The 27,062-nt window shown below is 43.0% G+C and overlaps 1 protein-coding gene across 1 annotated transcript in view; it reads left to right on the forward strand.

The window, feature by feature from the left end:
* The window catches only part of FCHO2 (FCH and mu domain containing endocytic adaptor 2), a 147,496-nt gene that overhangs the window by 76,496 nt on the left and 43,938 nt on the right, over positions 1–27,062 (forward strand). Inside the window, exons 7-12 of the mRNA XM_044276050.1 lie at positions 2,163–2,261; positions 5,043–5,139; positions 8,983–9,027; positions 10,800–10,872; positions 12,273–12,297; positions 26,921–26,978. Of these exons, the coding sequence (XP_044131985.1) occupies positions 2,163–2,261; positions 5,043–5,139; positions 8,983–9,027; positions 10,800–10,872; positions 12,273–12,297; positions 26,921–26,978 (397 nt within the window). The remainder of the gene's footprint in view (positions 1–2,162; positions 2,262–5,042; positions 5,140–8,982; positions 9,028–10,799; positions 10,873–12,272; positions 12,298–26,920; positions 26,979–27,062) is intronic.

Here is a 27,062-nt window from a genome sequence, read left to right on the forward strand (position 1 = left end):
CATAAAAGTAACAGGCTAGGAGGCAGGAAGTTAAGTTAAAGCTAAAAGGGTCCCAAGGAAAAGATCTCAGATAAGGACCCAGTGTGTCAGAAAGATTAGGGAAAGCCTAGTGGAGATGAGTGGTAGTTCAGTCTATGCACTCTATCATTAGGTGAGTGGAGTAACCTACAGTGCCTATTCACGATCTACAGTTTAGCATCCATGTGATTTATAGGGTATAGTATACTCTTCACCCGAAGATAGTATGGGTCAGTCTGAAGTTAAAGGAACATTAGTGTGAACAGAGCTCTGAAATTTAGTAAAGGTCCTACCAAGACCTGTTATAATGGGAGGCAGCACCATCCTGGCTGGGAATTCGTCTTGTATGGAATATTGGTATATCTACCTTAAAACAAATGATTTTCAGTAAATGGCCACTTATGCTCAACTAAGCTCTTCTATTATTCTATCTAATTGCACCTAAGGGCGCTGATGTCACGAAGGGACCCAGCCTTCATTGCACCTAATACCCATAACCTCAAGGGCACCTCTGTCGCCTCTAGGAAGGAGACTTCCCTCACTGCAAGCCAACCCAGGGAGCTACAAAACGGCAGTAGGGACTGTGCTTTTTCCTTTGTCCACATTCACACTTACAGCCATGCTCACACACGTATAAACATGTAAGCAGCTTAGGTCCTGTAACCTTTTGCCACTCCTCAGTCCCTGTGTCTCCTGGCTAGTGCCATTTAAAGATCCTGTGGAACCAGGGGCGTAGCTAACGGTTCATGGGCCCTGGTGCAAGAGTTCAGCTTGGGCCCACCTTCCCTCAGTGCATTGTGTGTCTTCTTATGTGGCACAAGGGTCTTTGGGCCCCCTCAGGCTCCTGGGCCCAGTAGCGACTGCTACCTCTGCACCCCCTATAGCTATGCCCATGTGTGGAACCCTTAAGACTGCCTCTGACCTTGAAGCTTTGCGGGCAGGCGGGTTCTTGTTTGGCCTGGTTCTGTTGGAAGGGTACTTCCCCTTCTTCCTTGAGTTAATACCAATACCTCCTGGTACGGGATCCCAAGCTGGACCGGTATGAAGTTAATGGTACAGTTTGGTTACCTCATGGTTGATGTCCATGCCTGCCGTGTGCCAGTGCTGTCAGCTTGGCTCTGTTTCTTACATATACCTTGCAGACATTCCGGAGTTGGTTGTTTATCAGATTATAACAATATTTTATCCGGTTTTAGAGCGAGTCACTTTTACGCAATGGTACTTACCATATAGACTAGGCTTAGAGGTAAAGGGCATCCTTTTTATGGCCGATGTCTAATAAGACAATGTATTCTTCCTCTAAGTATTTAACTCTATAAACAGAGGTAGGTCTGTTGATCAAGGATGCAGAGTCATTTTAGAGTTATGACTGGGTTCGTCAAGATTTAGTTTTCTGGCAGAATCAAAAAGTTTCTGTCTCAGGTTTGTTCCTGATTCTATGAAATGGTATTTTTATCCAATGATAAATATCTGAGATATTGTACTTAGACTTGTCTCCCCCTAAATTATAATTTGCTACGTCTCCTCTTGTGCTGTCATGAGGGATGAACTGGAAAATAGGAATTAGACTTACCGGTAATTCGCTTTCCAGGGATTCCCCTCATGACAGCACCCGTACATTCCCTCCCTTACACACTACTATGTAAATATTGCATATAAGATTTTCTGATTATTTTAATGAATCAGTTGCTTCCATCCTGGTGTAGTAATCTGGAATAGCACTGGTGAGTGGAGGTGGGGGGGGACCTTTTTAACCTCTGTTTCCTGGCCAAAGAAGGGGAGCTTCCTCTTGTGCCGTCATGAGGGAATCTCTGGAAAGGGAATTACTGGTAAGTCTAATTCCTATTTTTATCACCAAAATAAAAAAGCTAATCACGCGAATGTATTCGTTTAAGTGAATTGCCGTCCATGTAGTACATTATCTAATTGACTTTTGGCTAGGAAATGGATTTCACATGAACAATATTTGCATTGATTTTTCCCACATAAAAATAATTGCCATTTGCACTTCCCCCTTTACCGACATCCGCCTTGATAGAAATCGTTACTGTTTACCTCCAGCACAGATAAGTCATTGTAATTGTATATACGGGAAAGATCCGCTCTCACTCATATTCAGACAATTGGTGATTTACATTTTACAGAAATTCCAGGACATTGAAGAGGCACATCTCGTTCGTGTGAAGGAGATCATCGGCTGCTTTTCCCATTCTGTTAGTGAGGTCCACATTCAGATAGGCCAGGTAAGATATGTTGTATATGGTTTGGTTATGTAGAGTTTATTACTCGTATCTAGGATGTTGGCAGCACATGATGGTACTTCCAATACGTGTAAGGCTACTTTCACACTTGCGTTCGGAGCGGATCCGTCTGGTGTCTGCACAGACGGATCCGCACCTATAATGCAAACGCTTAGATCCGTTCAGAACGGATCCGTTTGCATGTTCATGATGGTGCAAACGGATCCTTTTTGACTTTACATTGAAAGTCAATGGGGGACGGATCCGTTTGAAAATTGAGCCATACTGTGTCAACTGCAAACGGATCCGTCCCCATTGACTTACATTGTAAGTCTGGACGGATCCGTTTGCCTCCGCACGGCCAGGCGGACACCCGGGTGTCCGTCTGCTGAGCGGAGCGGAGGACAAACTGAGCCAAACTGATGCATTCTGAGCGGATCCGCATCCACTCAGAATGCATTAGGGCAGTACGGAAGCGTTCGGGGCCGCTTGTGAGAGCCTTCAAACGGAACTCGCAAGCGGAGCCCTGAACGCAAGTGTGAAAGTAGCCTAAGGATCTAAGGATGCCTGTAGAGTACAGAAAGATTGTCAGATACAAGGTGACCATACACAGTCTACAGTTGATGAAACCGGACGATATTAACCAAAAGTAACGTTCTTTGGGTGAAATTTAACAATGAATGATTGTTTTAGCTGTCAGAAGACAGACCTTCATTGTTTAAAAAGAAGTCTGTCCTGTTTCATATTTTCGTCCAATAGTTAGTTTGTGTCTTTGAAAGAAAGTTCCTGGAAAGATGTTTCGTCCATTGCCTGGTTTGATTGAATATGTATGGGCTGCAATTTTGTGAAATGGATGCGGACCCGTTCATTTCAGTGGGGCTGAAAAAGATGCAGACAGCACACAGTGTGGTGTTCGCATCCATACTTACTTTATAAATGGTTAATAATTTTTTCTTAAAAAACTAATTGCAGACATTATCTGTCGCCCAAAATCAATGCAATAAAATGAAAAGAAAATTTGCCCCAAAGGTGTCTATAACCCTTAAAAGGGTTGTACGGGCTCAGCGGTGGATTGCCATAGACCTCACAGGGAAATTTCCAGGTGGGCCGATGCCCAGGGGGCTGCCTAAGCCCTCCTCATGGCCACTGGCCAGTGGAAGTTTTTGGGGATGTATTATGTGCTGCTGGCAGTATTTTGTGATGGTCTGTGGTATTTGGCTCTGTTGGGGAGGTATAATGTGCCACAATATGGTAATGCTGGCCCTGCCTGCCATCAATTTGGACAGTACAAAACGGGGGCCACTTTAAGTTCCCAGTCCGGGCTGATATTGAAGACCTATCCTCAGGATAGGTCATCAATATCAAATCGACGTGGGTCCGACACCCGGCACCTCCGCCAATCAACTGTATGAGTAGACTGCGTGCGCAGTGTGCACATGCAGTTTCCCTTCTCTCTTCCTGTCCGCTCCTGCTGTCTAAGGCTACTTTCACACTAGCGTTGTTTAAAACAGATTACATTTGAATCCTGATCAGGATTTTGATCACAATGAAAAAATGCATTGGAAAAAACGGATCCGCCATTTATGGACTTTAACTTTTTTTTCACATTTTTCGGGTTTAACATGCAAAAACCAGATCCGGTTTAACTGAACACACGGCGTCGGATTCGGCGTTAATGCAAGTCAATGGCAAAAAGGCCGGATCCGGCGTTCAGTCAAAGTGTTCAGGATTTTTGGCCGGAGGTAAAAATACAACAGGCTACGGTTTTCTGAAAAGCCTGATCAGTCAAAAAGACTGAACTGAAGACATCCTGATGCATCCTGAACGGATTGCACTCCATTCAGAATGTATTAGGATAAAACTGATCAGTTCTTTTCCGGATTTGAGCTCCTAGGATGGAACTCAGCGCCGGAAAAGAAAAACGCTAGTGTGAAAGTACCCTAAATAATAGGGTACTTTCACACTAGTGTTTTTTTTTTTTTCTGGCGTTGAGTTCCGTCACAGGGGCTTAATATCGGGGAAAAAAACTGATCAGTTTTATCCTAATGCATTCTGAATGGAGAGCAATCCATTCAGTATGCGTCAGTTCAGTCCCTCTTACGTTTTTTGGACTGAGAAAAATACTGATCACTTGCTTAAGTGTTCCGGCAAAACGGATCCAGCTTTCCGGTCTGCGCATGTGCAGACCTTTAAAAACTCTGCCACAAGTGTGAAAGTAGCCTCACACTTATATTTATTTTTGAGCACACTTTCCATAAGAAAGGGTGTTTTCTTTTTCACTTCAGCAGTACTATGCCACTGAAAATTAAATGCACAATATTATTCAGTAAGCACAGAGATACAACTGTTATATAGGTGGGTAACTCATGGTCAGTTTACTACTGCTGTTTAGGGTAGGGTGTTATCTCCTAGGTAATCATCGTTATAGTAGTAACTTTATAGTTGGGATGACGATATAGCTGCTCTATTGTTCTTTCAATAGATCTAGGTAAAGGTGGCCACTGAAAAGCATGGCACAAACAGGCAGGCTGGACGGCCCCTTTAAGTTTTGCTGTGTAAAAATTCCAAACAAAGTGGAAGTTAAAGAGACAAGACAGGAAGTAAACAGCATGGAGTGACTTCAAAAAACGACATCCAGAAAACCATCCATCCTTTTTTTAATTTAAAAAAAAACCCAACAACTTAAAGTCTCCCTTTTAAAATGAAAAAGTTGACCAAACCCAGATTCCTCTGTGAGACTGCTGGATGGTAAAATGGGATTCATAAACTTTCATTTATTTCCAGGTTCATGAAGACTTTATAAATAACATGGAGAACATCACAGTTGACACTTTGCTGGAGAAGTTTGCAGAATCTAAAGGCACAGGGAAAGAAAGACCCGGTGAGTGCAGCTACCTGCGTACTGTACGGATGATTTCTCTCTCGTACATCTGTGCCACAGGCCATGTAGAGCTGGCAGAAATGCTAGGTGACACTTGTGATAAATCCCACGTGGTTTCAGAGACTTCTGAGTGGCGTGCCTGATTGATTTGGGAAACGCTTGTTGCTTCCCCCCTCCCCCATAGAGTCTGTGTTTAGCTGACTGTCAGGCTATGGAGAGACACGCACGTCTTTTCTCACTGTTTGCCACCATCCTATAAACTCCATTGAAAGAAAGTTTGAAGCAGCAGCAAGTTTTTTATACTTATGAAAATGTTTTGCAAGAGCTTTAGAAAGTTTATTACTGCACTACCTGTATTGATGTACAGTACCTCTCGAATCTAGTCCATCCATCCTTGTCCAGCCTTTTCCTATTCCAGATATATTTACATTCAGCAATCGTCTCCACTGTACGGGGAAGAGCGATCGCTACTGCAATCACTTGTCCCATGCAGATCACTGTCCACACAGAACGATCTTCCCACAATGATTTAGGTGTTCACATCAACAATGCTTTCACCCGATGAATGCGTTTGCTTTTCTGACATACAACTGCAGAGGCCACTAAGTGGTCGCAGTTCTTAATCACGCGCGTGCAAAACGCATTGCACCCGCGCGATAAAAACTGAACAACGCAATCGCAGTTAAAAGTGACTAAAATTATGTGCGCAATTGCACGGGTTTCCTGCAATGCACATGCGACGCGTCCGGAGCAAATCTGGGACGTCCGTGTGAAAGAGGCCTTAGGCCTCTTTCACACGGCCGTTGCGGGAAAATGTGCGGGTGCGTTGCGGGAACACGCGCGATTTTTCCGCGAGAGTTCAAAACATTGTAATGCGTTTTGCACGCGCGTGAGAAAAATCGCGCATGTTTGGTACCCGAACTTCTTCACAGAAGTTCGGGCTTGGGATTGATGTTCTGAAGATTGTATTATTTTCCCTTATAACATGGTTATAAGGGAAAATAATAGCATTCTGAATACAGAATGCATACTAAAATAGCGCTGGAGGGGTTAAAAAAAATAATAATTATTTAACTCTCCTTAATCCACTTGCTCGCGTAGCCGGCATCTCCTTCTGTCTTGATCTTAGCTGTCTGCAGCAACAGGACCTGTGGTGACGTCACTCCGGTCATCACTTGATCCATCAACTTGATCCATCAACTTGATCCATCAACTTGATCTTTTACCATGGTGATGGATCATGTGATTGGACCATGTGATGACCGGAGTGACGTCACCACAGGTCCTGTTGCTGCAGACAGCTAAGATCTAGACAGAAGGAGATGCCGGCTACGTGAGCTAAGGTGAGTTAAATTTTATATATTTTTTTAACCCCTCCAGCGCTATTGTACTATACACTCTGTATTCAGAATGCTATTATTTTCCCTTATAACCATGTTATAAGGGAAAATAATAATGATCGGGTCTCCATCCCATCGTCTCCTAGCAACCGTGCGTGAAAATCGCACTGCATCCGCACTTGCTTGCGGATTCTTGCGATTTTCACGCAGCCCCATTCACTTCTATGGGGCTTGCGTTGCGTGGATTATCGCACCGCAACGCACAATATAGAGCAACGCATAAGTGATGCGTGAAAATCACTGCTCGTGTGCACAGCCCCATAGAAATGAATGTTTCCAGATTCAGTGCGGGTGCAATTCGTTCACATCGCGCATTGCACCCGTGTGAAAGAGGCCTTAGGGTGTGCGTGTCTCGTTTGCTCAGTCCTTAGTGAGCGCACGCAGCTCCCTAGCAGATAACATGGGAATGCAGGTGTACGATTTGTCTGTACGGCATTAATAATCCGTCCTCGCACTTGATCTGGAACGCTTGTATAAAAATCCTGAAAAATAGCTTGATTGTGTACTCCCAGCCCCGACCTTTCCTGACCCAGCTTTAACATCGCACAGCTAAGAGCAGTCATTTGTTTTGACAGCAGAATTAATTGAGGCTAAAACATTAGAAATTCCACTTGTATCAAGCTGTTCATTAGGAATTGCTCTCTGGCTTTAGTGCTGTCAGAAAAATAAAATGTCCCCCTCTGATTAAATAGCAGAATGATGGCCGGTCCACTGAATTTCCAGAGAGAGGTTGAATAAACTTTCTACTGCGGAAACGATCCCGAAGTGACACGCTGCAGGAGGGGGGTCACGATGTGCACTGATATCCAGCTGGGCTGTCAACTGGCACCATGCCAGGCACGCAAAGCCTTGCCACTCACTGTGGCATGGGAAGCGCATGCAGGAGATGTGAAAAGAGCCTCTCAATCTCTCCGTGCTTAATCTTGTTAGAAAATAGTGTTTCATTTTCCTGACCGGAATGAACATACTGAAACTACCTACCTTTCTTTTACGGTGGCTGCTCGGCCGTACTGCAGGCTTTGTATGTACTAAGGAGTGAAATTCTCACTGCTAAGTGCAAGCAAATATTATTTCACCCACAGAAGATTGTAACATGAGTGCACATGGCTCCTGCGCTTTTTGTACCAGCTGTCCTGTCCAGTTAGTGCATAGTGGCACCTTATTTTCTGGAAGTTTATAAAGCCATGTGACTTATGTTATAGATCGTCCATGCTAATATTGCTCTATGCGGTCGGATTACTTTAGTGAATAATTCGGCCACATATGCAATGATGGTATGGACTAGACTTAAAGGGGTATTCCAGGATTGACTATTTTTAATTCCCCCCTTTTGCTTTTCGCCGAACTTTATTTTGGCTCCATGGGTCCACCACTGTCTACACTATGCTTCGGTCCCCGCCTGTAAACTTTGGGCAAGTACGGGGTCACGTATGCCTGTGGAGCCAATGAGAGGCCACATCGGCGAATTGTCTGCGAGCATCATGTTACTGCTTGGGGACACACCACTGCTGAGGTCAATTCATTGGCTGCAGGACTGCATGCGACCCCATCCATGATGTAAGTTTGCATGTGGTTGGACCCATAGTGCCAGAAGAGAACAATGAGGAGCAGGTAAGTGTGCTTTTCTTCACAGGTCCATCAGGGATTAAAAGGGTTTGTCTGGTTTCCTATATTGACCTATCCTCAGGAGCGGTCATCAGTATCAGATTGGTGGAGGTCTGACTCCTGGCACCGATCAGCTCCCACTTGAATGGGACTGAGTTGCGCCTAGGCCATGTGATCAGTAAATGTGACATCACTGGCCCTAGGGTAAGCTGCGAAAAAGCCACTGATCGGCGTGGTCCCGGGTTTTGGACACCACCGATCAAATACTGATGACTTATCCAGTTGATAGTTCATCAGTATAAAAAAGTCAGAAAACCCCTTTAACTTTGTCTTTGTGTACCAAGTTGTGACATTTTTTATACGGCTTCACATTCTGAATAGGCAGTACACATTGTGGAATAATAAGCCTCTGGTTATACAGTAAATCTCTCATACTTAGGAGTGACAAACTAGTCGTCATGTCTTACAAGCTTATATGCACTAGGGGGCGATGAAGGCACGTGGATTGTGTCTTAATCACCATGAAAATGAAGAACATAAACTGTGATTAAAAACGTCTGGATGAAAATATTTTAATGATAAAACGTCACACACCTCATGTAGCTTGGCTGCATCTCCCTTGCATCTCAGAATAATGTGCAGTACTTGCAATGAAATATCAGGGCTGTTGGGAAGGACAGCCGAGGATAGAGATAAAACAATGGGGTTGATGCATGCAAATTGATGTCGTTTTACTTGGAATTCTGATTTGAACATTTTTGATCTTTTAATATAGATATATATATATTAGCTGTACAGAAACTTGATTTATTAGAAGAATTTTGTGATTTTTGTGTAGGTCCCATTGAATTTGAGGAGTGCAACGCTGCTGTTGCTGTGGAAGGTGAGTTCTACTATAAAGCATTGACACACCTGGAATACACACATGGACAAAATTCTTCCGTCAAAGAAAGAAAAACCCACAATGGTCACTGAAATAACTTGAAATTGACAAAAGTAATAAAATGTACTGACAGTCAACAAATGGAAATAAGACATTGCTTTTAAATTGTGATTCAACGGAATAATTTCTAGAACAAACTAATGAAACTGGCCTGTACAAAAATAATGCTACTCTTAACTAAATATTTTTTGCACAACCTTTTGAGGCAATCAAATGATTTCTGTACTTCTCAATGAGACTGGTGTCTGTCCACAGGTATTTTGGCCCACTCCTTGTGAGCAAACTGCTCCAGCGGTCACGGGTTTGAAGGATGCCTTCTCCAGGCTGCATGTTTCAGCTCCTTCCACAGATGTTCAATAGGATTTAGATCAGGCTCATAGGCCACTTCAGAATAGTTCAGTGCATTGCTCTTAGCTGTTCTTGGATGTTTTTGTACCTGTCTGTTTTGGGTCATTGGAGGACCTGTGACCAGCGACTGAGACTAAGCGTTCTGACACTGGGTAGCACATTTCGTTCCAGAATTTCTTCATAGTCTTCAGATTTCATTGAACGCTGCACAGATTCAAGATGCCCTGTGCCAAATACAGCAAAGTAGCCGCAAAACCTTTTTATGATTTGCTTTCAACAATGGTTTCCTCATCTGTCGTCTTCCATCAAGTTCACTTTGGCTAAGACAGCAGCGGATGGTGTGATCTGACACTGATGTACCTTGACCTTGGAGTTCACCTCTTATCTCTTTGGAAGTTGTTCTAGGCTCTTTGGTTACCATTCGTATTATCAGTCTCTTCAATTTGTCATCAATTTTCCTCTTGCGGCCATGTGCAGGGAGGCTGGCCACAGTCCTGTAGACATTAAACTTCTGAATATTATGTGCAGCTGTAGTAAGAGGAACATCCAGCTGTTTGGAGATGGTCTTATCTTTAACATGTTTGTCTATATTTCGTTCTAATCTCCTGAGACAACTCTCTCCTTAGCTTTCTTTGGTCCATGTTCAGTGTGGTACACCCATGACCAAACAGCACAGTGACTACTTTTCACCCTTTAACCCTGGGTTCAGACCTGAGCGTTTTACAGCGCGTTCCTACGCGCTGTAAAACGCTCAACAAGGAGAAACCAATGATTCCCTATGGGAATGGTTCACACCTGGGCGTTTTACAGCGCGTACGATCGCGCTGTAAAACGCCCGACGCTCAAAAAAGTACATGCGCGACTTTGGGGCGTTTTGACGCGCGTTTGTGGCCATAGGACACTGTAGTCAATCACACAAACGCGCGTCAAACGCGCGTTTACTATTACAAAAAACGCGCATAAAAATGCGCGACAAAAACGCGCGTAAAACGCGCGTTTGCGCAACGCTCAGGTGTGAACCCAGCCTTAATAAGCAGACTGACTGATCACAAGTTTGAAGACACCTAATTACAGGCCACACCTTAGTTTAACATGTCCCTAGGGTGAAATTATTTACAGTCGTTTTTAGGGGTACCATCATTTTTGTCCAGGCCAGTGTCATTAGTTTGTTTTATAAATTATTCAGTTGAACCACAATTCAAAAGCAATGTCTGATTTTCATTAGCTGATTTTCAGTACATTTTTATTATGACTTTTGTCAGTTTCAAGTTATCTCACTGACCGTTTTTCTTTCTTTAACAGAAAGGTACCAACTATTTTGTCCACTTGTGTATGTCCTCTTTTTTAATTACAATACATTTCAGGGGTAAAGCAGAAGAAGAGAAAGACTTTTGGTCTTCCAACTAAGATGAGGAAGAAGGAAGATGCCGAGTCTGTGTAAGTATTCACCTGGTTGGTCTTATTACTTGAGCATATTTTGTAAGTCAACTGTAGAAAAAAATGGCTGCTTCACTCAAATATGATCTTACTCTCCCCTTTTCAGATTTTTTTTTTTTAAACTCTATAGCAGTAATTATCACCTACCTGAAGCTCCTCTTGCTGCTTCAGTTCTATTCAGTGGTCACCCCCAGTTGCTTTGGGTTATCTCATCCTGGACATTGTAGGATAGCAGATTGGGAAGATGTAATCTGCACCTTGATAAAGTGCTGTGTTTTTTAAATTTTTCTTTTTGTATATTCGCTGTCTAAATGCAAAATTGACAAGTCTTCATTACAAAATGTCCTACCAGTTTGCTGTTGTAGAGTCTGAGATTCTCCTTCACATAGCTGGCTGTGCTGTAGTTTCGGACATAGATCTATGGCTGTGTTGGTGCTCTCTGCTCCCCCTTCCCTCTTTTTCTTGTTAGATGTAACAGGGGGTGGGAGAAGAATACAAACAGCATATCAGTGTTTTCAGCAGGGAGCATAAAAGGAAGACAGGTCACACAAGGTGTTCGGTATCGATAGAGAGGAACGCAGATACACTGTAGTGTGCATGGGGGATCATACAGGCTGCGTTTGAGTATACGGAGAGAGACGAGGATCTCTAGCAGACAGTGGAGGGGGGATCACAAACTCCATCAGTTTCTGTCAGCACAAGGGAGCAAAGATCTCTCCTGGGCTGCAGAAGGGGGAAACAGTATATGGATGAAGCAGTGCTTATATATGTAGGAAGACAGCATTGTCTTGGACACACAGACCTGACATCCAATGTGTATTACTGGGAGTTGAAAACTAGGAGCAAACGGCATATGTTCTGAGTATGAATGAAGACTGCAGACTGAAATTATTGCATTTTTTTTTTAGCTGATGCTTGTTGCTAAAAAGTGTAAAAAATTTAGTTTTTTTGTGTTTTTTTTTCATGGTGGCCACAGCCTTTAGGCCAAGTCCACACAGGATATAAATTGCAGTGGGAAATCCACTGCAGATATGGCTGCAAAGGATGAAATCCGTGGTGGAGAACTGCAGCATAAATTGACATGTTGCAGATTTCAGATCTGCACCGCAGGTTAATTTATGCTATGGATCTATCTCTCCGTGTGTGGATGATATTTCTTTAAATCTCATCCACTTTACTAGTACTGTATGGGAGGATCGGGACAGGTGGCTGTCAGCCAAATGACATTTCATCCCGACAGTTTTCTCCAATGTGGGTCACCTTTTATTCTCCAGCCTGCTTTATGCCCGGTGCAGAGCTGCACACTGGTGTATGGTAGGTGCTGGGGAGAAATGGTCATGCATCATACAGCCATCAAGCCCCCAGATTCTGTAATAACCCGTATGTTCTCTTGTCTACAGGGAGAATGCTGACGCTGATTCAATTGTAAGTCACCTTTTTTCTAATTGATACTTAGTGTTTTTTATGTAAATAATTCTGTTCTACATGAACATTCATTGAAGATCTACCTTATCCACTAGAGGCCAGACTTTGACCTCCTTTCCGAACATCATGCAATTTCTGTAGTTCTGTAAGATGTTTGTTCATTACTAATGCAGGCGCCCAGACTAATGCTAGTTCAAAGAGTTAACTTGGCATCCTGGCTCATAGTTCGCTTTATTTCTATTGCTTTATTTGTTTGATTTATTGTAAAGCTCCTAGAAAAACGAAGGCAAACTTCTCGTTAGGGTTCATTCTCACGTCCGTAATTCTGTTCCGCATTTTGCGGAACGGAATTGCGAACCCATTCATTTCTATGGGGCCACACTGATCTGGAAATGCGGACCCGCACTTTCAGGTCCGCAATTCCGTTCCCCCCCAAAAAAATAGAACATTTCCTATTCTTGTCCTCAATTGCGGACAAGATTAGGCATTTTCTATTAAGTGCCGGCGATGTGGGGTCCGCAAAATGCGGAACGCACATTGCCAGTGTCCGTGTTTTGTGGATCCGTAAAACACACACTGATGTGTGAATGGACCCTTAGGCTTACGCAACGTGAAGAAAAACTTCAAAAATGGAAAAACAGTCTAATTTTCACTGATGCCTTTCTGAAAAAAATGGCAAATAAAAACGTCCACCTTGACTTGTATGGGTGCTGCGAAATAGGACGTGTGAATACAACAATAGACTGCTATTGGCTGGAAAATGTCATGTGAATAAGGCCTACCAGCACTTGCACCCCCATAATTCTTTCAGTTGATATAAAAACACTTATTTGTGTTAAAATCCACTTAAAACTGAAGGCTGTGCATGGGAAGAAAGATTACTGGTTCTTACCGAAGACAGTAGTATATGGGGACTTATTTTAGGCAGTGGTCCATAGGAAAAAGTATGCATGCATCAGACATATGCTCATATCAGCCAAACCAGCGTTCAAGGGTTTTTGCTGCTCATCAGTACAGAGATGCTGACTGAATGAGATTCTTTAAGCACAGCTCGGGGGAGGGGCTAAGGCTGTCTCTTTTTGGGGTGTTCTCTGTGACTGAAGTATTGATGACCCATCGATACCTGGCTGACTCCCAGCAACCAACTGATCAGCTGTTTGCAGAAGCTCCAACTCGGAAACAGGCACCAGGACCACAGGACTCTGCCCGCTGTGTAGTGGCTGGGGCTGTTACTGCAGTGCTGCTCACATTCGGCTGAATGCGAACAGTAACCATGTAGACCAGTGGACAGGTGCCAAGAGTCAAACCCCCCACCAATCTGATATTTAGTCCCGATGAAACACTTTGACAAGAGCTGGCCGATACCCTGCTATGTGCAGGTGAGGGTCAAGAACCCTGAAACGGTACTGCCTAGCGATGGTGGCTGTAGTTTGGCTTGTACAAGCTCACATACAGGGAGGCAGTACTATTTGTGTTTGCCATTTACAGGTTAGAGATAGGGAGGCAGTACTATCTGTACCAATATCATATACTGGGAGGCAGTACTATCTGTACCAATATCATATACTGGGAGGCAGTACTATCTGTACCAATATCATATACTGGGAGGCAGTACTATCTGTACCAATATCATATACTGGGAGGCAGTACTATCTGTACCAATATCATATACTGGGAGGCAGTACTATCTGTACCAATATCATATACTGGGAGGCAGTACTATCTGTACCAATATACTTTTCAGGGAGGCAGTACAATCTGTACCAATATCCTTTTCAGGGAGGCAGTACTATCTGTACCAATATCCTTTTCAGGGAGGCAGTACTATCTGTGTCTGTATCATTTACATGAAGCGATAAGGAGGCAGTACTATCTGTGTCTATCTTTTACATGAAGCAATAGGGAGGCAGTACTATCTGTGTCTATCATTTACATGAAGCGATAGGGAGGCAGTACTACCTGTGTCTGTATCATTTACATGAAGCGATAAGGAGGCAGTACTATCTGTGTCTATCTTTTACATGAAGCAATAGGGAGGCAGTACTATCTGTGTCTATCATTTACATGAAGCGATAGGGAGGCAGTACTACCTGTGTCTGTATCATTTACATGAAGCAATAGGGAGGCAGTTCTATATGTAAGAGGATGAAAATGTCATATGTGATGAAATGTGGAAATAAATTGTAGCGGTGTAGACTCGTACTACATTCAGATGCCCTGCTATGTTACTGGCTGCCTTGAGCTCTGGAAGTGTAATGTTCTCTACCAGAGGAAAGGTTCAGTTTGCATGTAGCAGAGCTGTGGTAGTAATGTCGTAGAGTGCTAAATCCCAGGACCAGCAGCTTTGGACTGTCCCGTGCCGGATAATTAGATTCCTTGTAAGTGTCCAGCATCCAGCTAGTTTCATCCATATCAGCATTGTATTAGATTTCTTACAACCAGAGGACGCCTGCGGTGGCCTTGAGCAGGAAAGACTGCTTGGTCATGGTATTCAGGTGTGGTCCTGAAGTACAATTGTGTTTGTGTCTTTACTGGCTATGAAACTTTAATGGAATAAAGCACAGAGTTCACAGGATTAGTTTTTATGATGAGATAAGCAGTCTTATTCAGAGCAGGGTTTACAGTGTGCTTTTATTTCCTGGTGTATACAGTAATGCTATCTTATTGTGAAGCCTTTATGCTAGGATTAGAACCAGGATCATCATGTCTAAAGGTGGCGTTAGACTGCCCAATTATCAACAGATTATCGGGGACAACCATTCATGCAAACGCTCGTTCCTGAAACCTGCCCATCTAAATGTGCTGCCGATCACCCGATGGATGAGCTAAACATTCGTTCATCAGGTGATCCTGTCGTTCGTGCAGGCAACACCAATCATCATTTCTGGGCAGCAGACCATTCTGTCTAAACAGTGATCTGCTGCCCAGAAACAATGATTCTGTAGGGGGATGAGCGATCACAATAGCGATCCCTCGTCCTCATACTGTGAAGCAGATCGCTGCATGTAAATGCGCGGTCACCTTCACTGAGCGAGCAGCCGACTGTCAGTTAGGAACGCTTCCTTCCCGACAATTGGCTATAACATGGTGCAGTGTAAACCCGCCCGTATTCTACATTATGATTCATTCTGTTTTCTAGTTGTATTTTGTTTCTTGTATTATCTTGAATTATTTAAAATGTATTGCTTCAAGCTTAAAGCTTGTAATTTTATTAACATATCTCTGCTGTTCCTGAGCTCACGACAGCCCATTCAGCTATTATCCGTGACTGATAGCATTGTGTGTGTAAGGCTAGGGCTACACTGCGTCGTCTTGTAGCGCGACTTATTGATTTTAAAGGGGGATGTCTCACTTCAGCAAATGGCATTTATTATGTAGAGGCAGTTAATACAAGACACTTCCTACTGTATTGTTATTATCCATATTGCTTTCTTTGCTGGCTGGATTCATTTTTCCATCACATTATGCACTGCTCGTTTCCTTGGTTATGACCACCCTGCAATCTCAGTGGTGGTCGTGCTTGCACACCATAGGAAAAAGCACCGACCTCTATGGGAGCTGCACAAAAGCTAGAGCTTTTTACTGTAGTGTGCAATCACGACCAAGGAAATGCGATGAAAAAATGAATCCATTAACTTTCTCTACATGATGAATGCTATTTGCTGAAGTGATACAACTCCTTTAACTATTGAACTACAGCCACCGCCCACATGAATGCATTCAGTTGTATGCAGTATTGTGGACTGCAGCTGTAGTTAAATAGTTAAAATCAATTAGTTGGGCTGCAAAAAGTCGCAGTTCAGCCCAGGCCTAAGGGTACGGCTGCATGTCCAGGTTTCCTGATGGCGTTTCTGAAGCCAAAATCAGGAGCGGCTCATAAAAGGAGAGCAAGGGTTAGATAGAATCCACTCGTAGTTTTAACACAAAGGTCATCTGTCAGCAGATTTGTCCCTATGACATTGGCTGACCTGTTACATGTGCGCTTGGCAGCTGAAGACATCTGTGTTGGTCCCATGTTCATATGTACCCACATTGCTGAGAAAAATGTTTTACTATATGCAAATAAGCCTCTAGGAGCAATGGGGGTGTTGCCATTACACCTAGAGGCTCTGCTCTCTCTGCAACTGCCGCACCCTCTCCACTGTGACAGGGCCAGGCAGTGAAAACCTCATCAGGCTTGGCCCTGTCAGCCAAACTGTTGTAAAAAGGCCCTTACCCTTTATTGTGCTGTTCACCTATTTCTACAAATGTATGAATAAATGGACACCTGGGAGTTTCCATTCCCCTGGTTAAATGGGTGTGTCCCTACAGTCTGCTATTGTCAGTACTGATTGGACACTGGTAACATCCACTTGTCTATTTATTCATACATTTGTAGTAGAAATTACACCGTGCATAATTCTGAGGAAAGATGCCCCAGATATGTTGTGTTTTGGGCCACTTTCACACCTGCGGCATGCATCCCAGCAGGCTGTTCCAGCAGAGCCTGCCTGAATGCCCGCCAGCCCTGTTAAGTATAATGGGGGCCGGTGGCGATCCCGCCAAGAATGTAGAGAATCGTCCAGAAACAAACTGCTGCGTTCTGCGCTGTGTGTCCGGCCGATTACTGGCATTCTCCCCCGGCCGGATCTCCATGTCACAGTGAAAGTAGCCTCTAATAAGTCCTCTATCTCACCCCAAGTGCTATATTCAAATCTGTGTTGTTCAGTACTTCTAATGCACTTCTATAATCTTATAATGTCCTGTATGGTACTATTGCTGCTTCTAACTGCTTGGGAGAGAGAGTTAGGGAGTAGAATCTCCTGTTTTCTGCTTGTGCAGTCAGTGGAAGACATTATCAGAGCTAGTCTACACCTACTAGATCAGGGACAACTGAAAATTATAGCCTGCAGAGGAGACAACCATTTAGTGCAGGATCCAAGTCATATAAAGGCCAGATAAAGTTCCACATTCCACCTTCCTCATGTCCACACACATATCGGCTTATTCTGAAAAGTCACCTTAAATGACAGGTATAGTATAATGGAGACATTGCTAGACTTTATGACATATTACAGCTTACAGTACTGACACTGACTCCTGTCTTATATTATGTCTTGTTCTTGTGCACTTTAGCCCTTGCCTTGCAAATTTTCAACCTGCAGCAGCATGCTTTAATATGTAAGATTGAGGAAAAAACAGCACCGCCGTATTCCAAACTGGTCACTTTATTTGTAGAAAAAAGTAAACACTCAAGCAATAAAAAAACATCACCTTGACGTGTTTCAGACACCCAGGCCCTTTGTCAAAAGAGTGGTATAATAATGAACATACAAAAGTTAAAATACATGTTTAGAAAATGGATCCACCTATCAGGAGAAAAGTTTGATTAATAGGGGATGCAACCTAATGTTGAATCCGCCTCAGGGTAACAACCACCTGTGGATGGAATACACTTCAGTAAATCTTCAAAGCAAGCATATAGAGCACTGTTCAGACACACTTGAGGTGCTTTTGCAGTAAAGTAATAGATTGATATATATATAAAATCCCTGATATTAGTGGTATATAACATCCTATCTCCTATTTAAACTGGTTGGGAATCTGGTTTCAAGCATAAAGATCCAGAAAGTGAATGGGGTCCACACCCAAGCTGCAAAAACTGCGGCTCGGATGCGGACCCGAACTACGGTCGTGTGCATGAGGCCTAACAGTCAATAGCCGAGAAAAAAACAATTAACGTCCACAATGGTCCTGAATAGATCAAAATGACAGCTCGGTGAGAAGCCTTACTCAGCAGTGAGATATGCTCCTCACTCAGTATCTGGGCAGAAAGGTTAAGAACATTACTTATTTGTGCCTCCTCGAAGGGTAGCGTCTCCTTCCTCCCTTGCCGGTGTTTGCGTCCGGCTCTGCCAATGCGTTTTTTGCATGACTTGCACAATTGGGAGTAAAAGAACATGTCGAGGAAGATTGAGAATTGTCTGTGGTGTCACCAGAGTCTAAATCAGAAGACTCCACATGAGAAAAGGACACTTTATTCTGTTTGGTGACTGAAAGTCCTTTACCTTATTTTATGGATTTGTTTCTTAGTCTAGATTTCAGTATCGGGGGAACCTGAATTTATTTTCCAGTCATAGATGTTATTACTCTCATAGTCCAGATTGTCTCGGCTATATCTGTTCTTTTTTATTTGTACAATGTCCTTTTCCAATTTCAACATGTTAATTTTCAATTTGTCATTAAGTTCTTTGAAAATCGTGGAAGCTGTGCAAAAAACGCATTTGCAGAGCCGGACGCAAACACCGGCGAGGGAGGACCGAGATGCTACCCTTCGAGGAGGCACAAATAAGTAATGTCCTTATCCTTTCTGCCCAGATACTGAGTGAGGAGCTTATCTCACTCCTGAGTAAGGGGTTGGGCTTCTTATCGGGCTGTCATTTATGATTTATTTGGGACCATTGTGGATGTTAATCGTTTTTCTCGGCTATTGACTGTTAAGAGACATTTTTCCTTAATAGACGTGATGGAGTCAACTGAAATAAATGTCACACATAGTCCATTTCCTAATGATGAATTGAAAATCCCTACTGTTCACCCTTCTTTGTTATATCAGGACGAGTTGTCCAGTACTGTTCTGGAGTCTGAATCTATGAGGGAGAGTATTCAGGTGCCAGCATTTACTGTTCCGAATCCTGATTTTTATTCAGTCCGGTCCGAGACTTCAGTGCTGGATGATTTTCAGAATTTTGTACAGTCAGAACTAGTTTTCCTCCATAGAACCTCTCTAAACAATAAGCATGCTAACAATCTAACTAAAAGTGAGAAAATAGCTCTTTATGATATGAAGAACAATGATGGGTTAGTGGTGCGTGCTGCAGATAAGGGGGCACGGTCGTCGCTCTGGATACTGCACTCTATAGGAAGTTAAATCTGGAGCTTTTGTGTGACACTTCTACGGATCGGAAATTACCCTGTGACCCCACTTTACAATTTACTTCACAGAGTACCACCCAAATCTAAAATGTAGCCTTTAATACATTCTTTAAAACAACCCCACAAAACAAATAAACAAGTACAAAAAACAAATAATGATAGATAAGATAGGGACACAGTGGTCCTAAATAATAATCAGGTGGAGAAAACAGAACTCGATCGCACATCCACAATGCTATGCTTAGATCTAATTAAAAAAACACGCAAAAACACAAAATGCAATCGCACTCTGCCCTGCCTTTATGCTGGTGGTGAGTGGCTTATTACGCTTTGGCCAAAATGTACATCAATGCCTCATTCAACATCTAGCATAGAGGCAGGGCACAGTGCTGGTTGCCGAGTGCGATTGCATTTGTGTTTTTGCGTTTGTATCTGTATTTCGCCATAGCAATCTGCACCTGCATAGGGTTGTGCGGGCTGAATCCCCCACATATTTGATCAAATTAAACTCGCTACTAATCGCAGTATTAAGTGTACAGCCCCCCATACTGCATGCTGTACAAGAGGCATTGGTGTACATTTTGATCAAAAGGCATAAGCCCACTCACCACGCCAAGGTTGCTTCTTTGAGTGGGACCTACATTGATAAAAAGGCATAGGGGCGATCCTGTATTCAGGAACCTCCTATATGCCCTAGGATGGCCCTGAAGACAGGTGACACAGGCATAACCTAGATCGTATGCCCAATGTGTATATTCTGTGGCCTATTCTAGATGCATAAAATAATAAATGCTGAATACATGATATTGTTCCAATCAATTCAGAGATATACAGATGTGCAATAGAAAATCTAACAATAATCCAGTGGATGCCAAGAACACTGTTCGCCAGTTTAGGTTCTATACCGCGGGCACCTGAGCCATTAAAGTTAACCTTGCTTTAGGTCCCTAAATCCCAACACGTTTTGCCCACAGTAATTATTTGGGATCTTCAGGGGACACTTCATACAGTGTCCCAATAGGCATCATATATGGGTCAAAATTTGTTATCTCACTGCTCGCTATATATATATAATAGAATATCGTACATATCAAGTGATTAATGAGGTAAAAGAGGACAATCCTAATAATAAGCCATATGTCTAGTCTGACTCATGGACCCAGAGCTACCCCTCCACATCCATATTAATGCATGAGGTGCACAAATGCTCAAAAAGGCATGGTGCGTATAAGGTATTGCACCAGTAGCCTATAAGTGGTACTTGTGTGCCCAGAGGTAAAACACCCAGAACGGTCACATCGGGTAACTAGTGAGTATGGTCACCGGGCCACATCTCCAATAGTCTGTATCAGTACCTTAATAGGTTAAAATGAGATGGCACTTTATAATTTAAAAATTCCCTTCCCAAACTTCTGGCTGAGGGTTTGTCTTTAAGGGTTCTCCCATCCAATTGTTCCCATTTTCCACTCACTACCTAAGGTCCATAAGAAGGCGTTTCCCCCTCCTATGAGACCTTTAGTTGCAGGCATAGGTTCCCTGAATGAAAGATTAGGTCAGTGGGTGGATAGGATTTTGCAACCTTTAGTACTACAAGTCCCAGGTTACCCAAGCACATTTTGCAGCCCCTTCAGGACATGCAGTGGAAATCCAGTTACTGCTGGGTAACCTGTGATGTGGCTAATAACTGCTCAGATGAATGCCAGAAAATTTTGAGCCGTTTTTTGGCTGGGTAATATCCCACCTGGTCTTTGGAACGAGGCATAAAATATACCTCTGATACCAGGAGGAAAGATTTACTAGCTCCATTTCCTAGGAGTATGCATGAGAACCAGTCCAAAAAGGGCAATGCTTTTACCACAGTGTACAAACAGGTTACTAATATCATAAATATATTCCGATTTTGTACCAAGACAAGGTTTTCTCAGATATTTTACAAGGGGGAGTCAAATGTGCTGCAAAAAGAGCTCATCTGGTCGGCTCTATACTATCCCCCAGCTTGTTTCTTTCTGATAAACCGTCATGTACTTGGCTGGAAACAAAAGGCTTTTATAGGTGCGGACATGAGATCTGTCGCTGTTGCAACAAACACCTTTACGTCATACAAAACCAATATTACCTTTATAATGTCATCTTATATTAATTGCAACACTAAGTATGTTGTGTATCTTTTGCTGCACTTCCTGTAAATTGCAGTACGTGGGATGCACTACTAATACTTTAACAACAAGGATCCGTAAACATTTATCCGCTGCGAATAATGAGAATGCACTGAACGCCTCCGCAGTTTCCAGGCACTTTCCGTGATGTCTACAGGGGTGATTTATCTTTTTTCACCTTCTGTGGAATTGAAAGGGTTTTTAAACTATACAGAGGGGGCGATCATAAGAAAAAGGGAAACTTTCTGGATCTTTATGCTTGAAACCAGATTCCCTGGGTGCCCGAAACGCGTCAAGGAGGTGATGTTTTTTATTGCTTGAGTGTTTACTTTTTTCTACAAATGAAGTGACCAGTTTGGAATACGGCGGGGCTGGTTTTTTCTCAATCTTCGATTCAGGAGTCTCTGCCCACTGCGACACGCCGTCGGCTTTTCATTCATCGTGGTTCCCTGATAGAGCCGGTAAGGGGCAATATCCCTGAATTTTTTTGTTTGGCTTTAATATGTAATACTCATAAACTGTCATAAAATAGTTACCTTTTTTATACAGAATTTGTATAAGCAAGCAGGGGCACAAGCCCCAAGGCATATTCTAGAGAGCCCCCAAAATATTACACGTGAATGGTAAATCGTGTGTGTGTATATATATATTATATTATATATATATATAAAGCGAAGAAGTAGGACTGCACTCCAAAATGTAGTAAAATAGCAGTGATTTATTCACCCATAATATGGCAAGTCTTGCGACGTTTCGGCTCACAAGAGCCTTCCTCAAGCATAGTAACAGTGAAAGTCAGAACATATAAAGGCATTTACAAAGTGTCCAACCCACAAAGGTGTGGTCACAATCAATTACAATTACATACATCTGGTTGAGATCAATAAAGTGCAAATATATAAAGTGACAAGTGCTAAATAATGTACAACTCTAGGGATGCCTTACCCTCAGCGAGAGCCAAAATGTGTACAATACTTTGTATAGGTAGATTCACAATTAAATAAGTGACTTATTGAATGGGGATCCCAGAAACACGGCCTTCAGTGGCGATGGGGCCCACATATACCATCGCGTTCGTTGCGGATCTTCAACTCATCAATGCGCATGTTCGCACTGACCTCATGGTGTGCGTCATAGTGTAAAGTTCGCGCGCATGCGCATGAGCGCAAATTCGCGCGCACGCGTTCGCGCGCAAATTCGCACGCATGCGTATCATGCGATCGGCGCAAAGGCACCATTTTACTTAAGGGAATCCACCCTACAATTCTATTTGTATTATATGTGACTGTTATATAAGTAGGAACGTTATATAAACATGCGACCGCTGTAGGGATCTCCCACTGAAGGCCGTGTTTCTGTGATCCCCATTCAATAAGTCACTTATTTAATTGTGAATCTACCTATACAAAGTATTGTACACATTTTGGCTGCTCGCTGAGGGTAAGGCATCCCTAGAGTTGTACATTATTTAGCACTTGTCACTTTATATATTTGCACTTTATTGATCTCAACCAGATGTATGTAATTGTAATTGATTGTGACCACACCTTTGTGGGTTGGACACTTTGTAAATGCCTTTATATGTTCTGACTTTCACTGTTACTATGCTTGAGGAAGGCTCTTGTGAGCCGAAACGTCGCAAGACTTGCCATATTATGGGTGAATAAATCACTGCTATTTTACTACATTTTGGAGTGCAGTCCTACTTCTTCGCTTTATACAATTTTGGGGTTTGCCACTGCCCTGTGTTGGACTTTGCACCCGTACTCTGGTGGTGCTCCCACTGGACTTTTTTCATCTATAAATATATATATATATTAGTACAGACCAAAAGTTTGGACACACCTTCTCATTCAAAGAGTTTTCTTTATTTTCATGACTATGAAAATTGTAGATTCACACTTAAGGCGTCAAAACTATGAATTAACACATGTGGAATTATATACATAACAAAAAAGTGTGAGACAAAGTAGCCACCTTTTGCTTTGATTACTGCTTTGCACACTCTTGGCATTCTCTTGATGAGCTTCAAGAGGTAGTCACCTGAAATGGTCTTCCAACAGTCTTGAAGGAGTTCCCAGAGATGCTTAGCACTTGTTGGCCCTTTTGCCTTCACTCTGCGGTCCAGCTCACCCCAAACCATCTCGATTGGGTTCAGGTCTGGTGACTGTGGAGGCCAGGTCATCTGGCGCAGCACCCCATCACTCTCCTTCATGGTCAAATAGCCCTTACACAGCCTGGAGGTGTGTTTGGGGTCATTGTCCTGTTGAAAAATAAATGATGGTCCAACTAAACGCAAACCGGATGGAATAGCATGCCGCTGCAAGATGCTGTGGTAGCCATGCTGGTTCAGTATGCCTTCAATTTTGAATAAATCCCCAACAGTGTCACCAGCAAAGCACCCCCACACCATCACACCTCCTCCTCCATTCTTCACGGTGGGAACCAGGCATGTAGAGTCCATCCATTCACCTTTTCTGCGTCGGACAAAGACACGGTGGTTGAAACTAAAGATCTCAAATTTGGACTCATCAGACCAAAGCACAGATTTCCACTGGTCTAATGTTTATTCCTTGTGTTCTTTAGCCCAAACAAGTCTCTTCTGCTTGTTGCCTGTCCTTAGCAGTGGTTTCCTAGCAGATAGTCTACCATGAAGACCTGATTCACACAGTCTCCTCTTAACAGTTGTTCTAGAGATGTGTCTGCTGCTAGAACTCTGTGTGGCATTGACCTGGTCTCTAATCTGAGCTGCTGTTAACCTGCGATTTCTGAGGCTGGTGACTCGGATGAACTTATCCTCTGCAGCAGAGGTGACTCTTGGTCTTCTTTTCCTGGGGCGGTCTGCATGTGAGCCAGTTTCTTTGTAGCGCTTGATGTTTTTTGTGACTGCACTTGGGGACACTTTCAAAGTTTTGACTGACCTCAATTTCTTAAAGTAATGATGGCCACTCGTTTTTCATTACTTAGCTGCCTTTTTCTTGCCATAATACAAATCCTAACAGTCTATTCAGTAGGACTATCAGCTGTGTATCCACCTGACTTCTCCACAACGCAACTGCCGGTCCCAACCCCATTTATAAGGCAAGAAATCCCACTTATTAAACCTGACAGGGCACACCTGTGAAGTGAAAACCATTTCAGGTGACTACCTCTTGAAGCTCATCAAGAGAATGCCAAGAGTGTGCAAAGCAGTAATCAAAGCAAAAGGTGGCTACTTTGTTTCACACTTTTTTGTTATGTATATAATTCCACATGTGTTAATTCATAGTTTTGATGCCTTCAGTGTGAATCTACAATTTTCATAGTCATGGAAATAAAGAAAACTCTTTGAATGAGAAGGTGTGTCCAAACTTTTGTGTGTGTGTGTATATATATATATATATATATATATATATAATATTAATAGTGTTGTTACCTGTCATTGTAATTCCGTCAGTGATGATATTGGTTTGAGTTCTAAGAAGCGATCTCTACATAAGGGCCCATTCACACGACCGTATGGCTTTGCGGATCCGCAAAACACTGACACCGGCCATGTGTGTTCCGCAATTTGCGGACCGCACATGGCCGCAACCATAATAGAAAATGCCTATTCTTGTCCGTGATTGCGGATAAGAATAGGACATGTTCTATCTTTTTTGCGGAGCCGCGGTACGGAATAACGGATGCGGACGGCACACAGTGTGCTGTCCGCATCTTTTGAGGGCCCATAGAAATTAATGGATCTGCAGACCTTCCTCAAAATTGCGGAACGGCTACGGATCCGTACATACGGTCGTGTGAATGGGCCCTAACAGGAAGAGTTGACATACTGTTGGGCTTAGTAGCATAAGTGAAAACTGCAGGATTTCTGGATCATTTTTAACTATAGATTATAATATGCATTTTTTTAAATCCTTAAAATATACGTTTAACACAAAAACGTAACACATTCTGTTTAATGCCATCCCAAAGTCATTTGTGCGTCTTGCCTTTTCTGTTTTTTCCTTTCCAATCCCCCCACATTACAACCTTGTATTCCGTACACTTGTGTTGCTCTTTCTCGTGGATGTATAATTTGTGTTTTGAACCTTTTAACGTGTGTTTCCAAATGTTAAGTGAAGAGTGAAATTCCTAGGAGCGTTCTCTAGCTCGCACCAGTCACATTACTAATGAAGTGCCGATTCTCGATAGCTGCAAGGTTAAATCAGCGGAGCAGCTCCTAATTTGGTTTGACTTACAGTGTTTACCTTCTGACTTGCTTGTATTGGTACTTGGGGTTAATAATTTATGAAGCACATTGAACTGGAAGCGTATCCGTCTTCCGTGCAAGGATTGGAAGTATTGGGTGATTTGCAGAGCTGTATTCGTTACATTCTCCTTCATCATCGCGTGTCATTTTATAATGCCGTGTGAAAAAATGCATGGCCCGGGCTGCATGGAGACTGGTTCATTTTAACTATTGAGCTTCAATGGCTGTCCTGAGGAATGCTTAGAAATGTCAGCAATCTTGTGGATGGCAGCTGTCACTTAAAGGGGATGTGCCATCTTTCAATGTTATTTTAAAGTGGTCTCCCAGGATTTTAATGTTGATGACCTATCCTCAAGATAAGTAATCGATATCAGATCGGCGGTGGTCCGACAGCGGGCACCCCCGCTAATCAGCTGGTTGAAGAGAAGACCACCCAATGTGCGAGCGCTGAGTGGTCGTAACCATGGAAACGAGCAGTGTATAATGTGATAGAAAAATGAATCCAGCCAGCAAAGGAGGCAATATGGATGATCACAATACATTAGTAAGTGGCTTGTGTTAACTTTCTCTACATGATAAATGCCACTTGCTGATGTGAGGCACAACCCCCTTTAAGGGCATCTGTCAGCAGATCTGTACCTGTGAAACTGTCTGACCTGTTGCATGTGCACTTGGCAGCTGCAGACATCTGTGTTGGTCCCATGTTCCTATGTGCCCGCATTGCTGAGAAAAATGAAGTTTTAATATATGCAAATGAGTCTCTAGGAGCAACAGGGGCGGTGCTGTTACACCTAGAGACTTTGCTCTCTCTGCATCTCCTGCATCCTCTGGACTTTCTGAAGCCTAGAGGCTGTCATGCACAGGATTGTCAGCAGTTCCCAATGAAATGAGGTCTTGCCAACTTTTGTCTTGTGTGTGACCAGTAACAGTGGAGGCTGGTGAGGAAGCTCTGCTTTCCTGAATCCCGCTCCAGCAGTCTATGTATTTGATCCACAGCACAAATGCGGAGGGAAGGCTTCTGCTCACACCGTGGTGATGTCCGCTACCTGGACTGGACAGAGTCATAATTCCCTAGCTTGGTGACTTTCTTCCACATATGCACTGGATTGAGGAAGGTTTGTTAGACTTGGGACAAACACGGACTTTCCAGTCTATAGCAAATGTCATATACTTTGCCTTTTAGGTTTGTGAGTTCATGTAGACATGATCCCAGAAGAAGTTTTTTTTTCTTATGACTTCTCGGCCTGTTTTAGAACCTGATACATTTATGTTATTGTATGTTGGCGATTGTGGATTATTAAGTCTTGTGTTCATTTTACAGAACCTTCCTGCTGTTGATGAAGAAGGATACAGCTTAAAGCCGGAAGAAAACCAAAATGATATCCTTTTTCACCATGTTCTATGTCTGGTCATTCACGTATGGTCCCGATATACTGAATATAAATATCTTGGTTACTGTAGAG

Source organism: Bufo gargarizans, chromosome 1 (assembly GCF_014858855.1).
Source record: "Bufo gargarizans isolate SCDJY-AF-19 chromosome 1, ASM1485885v1, whole genome shotgun sequence".
Classification (NCBI taxonomy): Eukaryota; Metazoa; Chordata; class Amphibia; order Anura; family Bufonidae; genus Bufo; species Bufo gargarizans.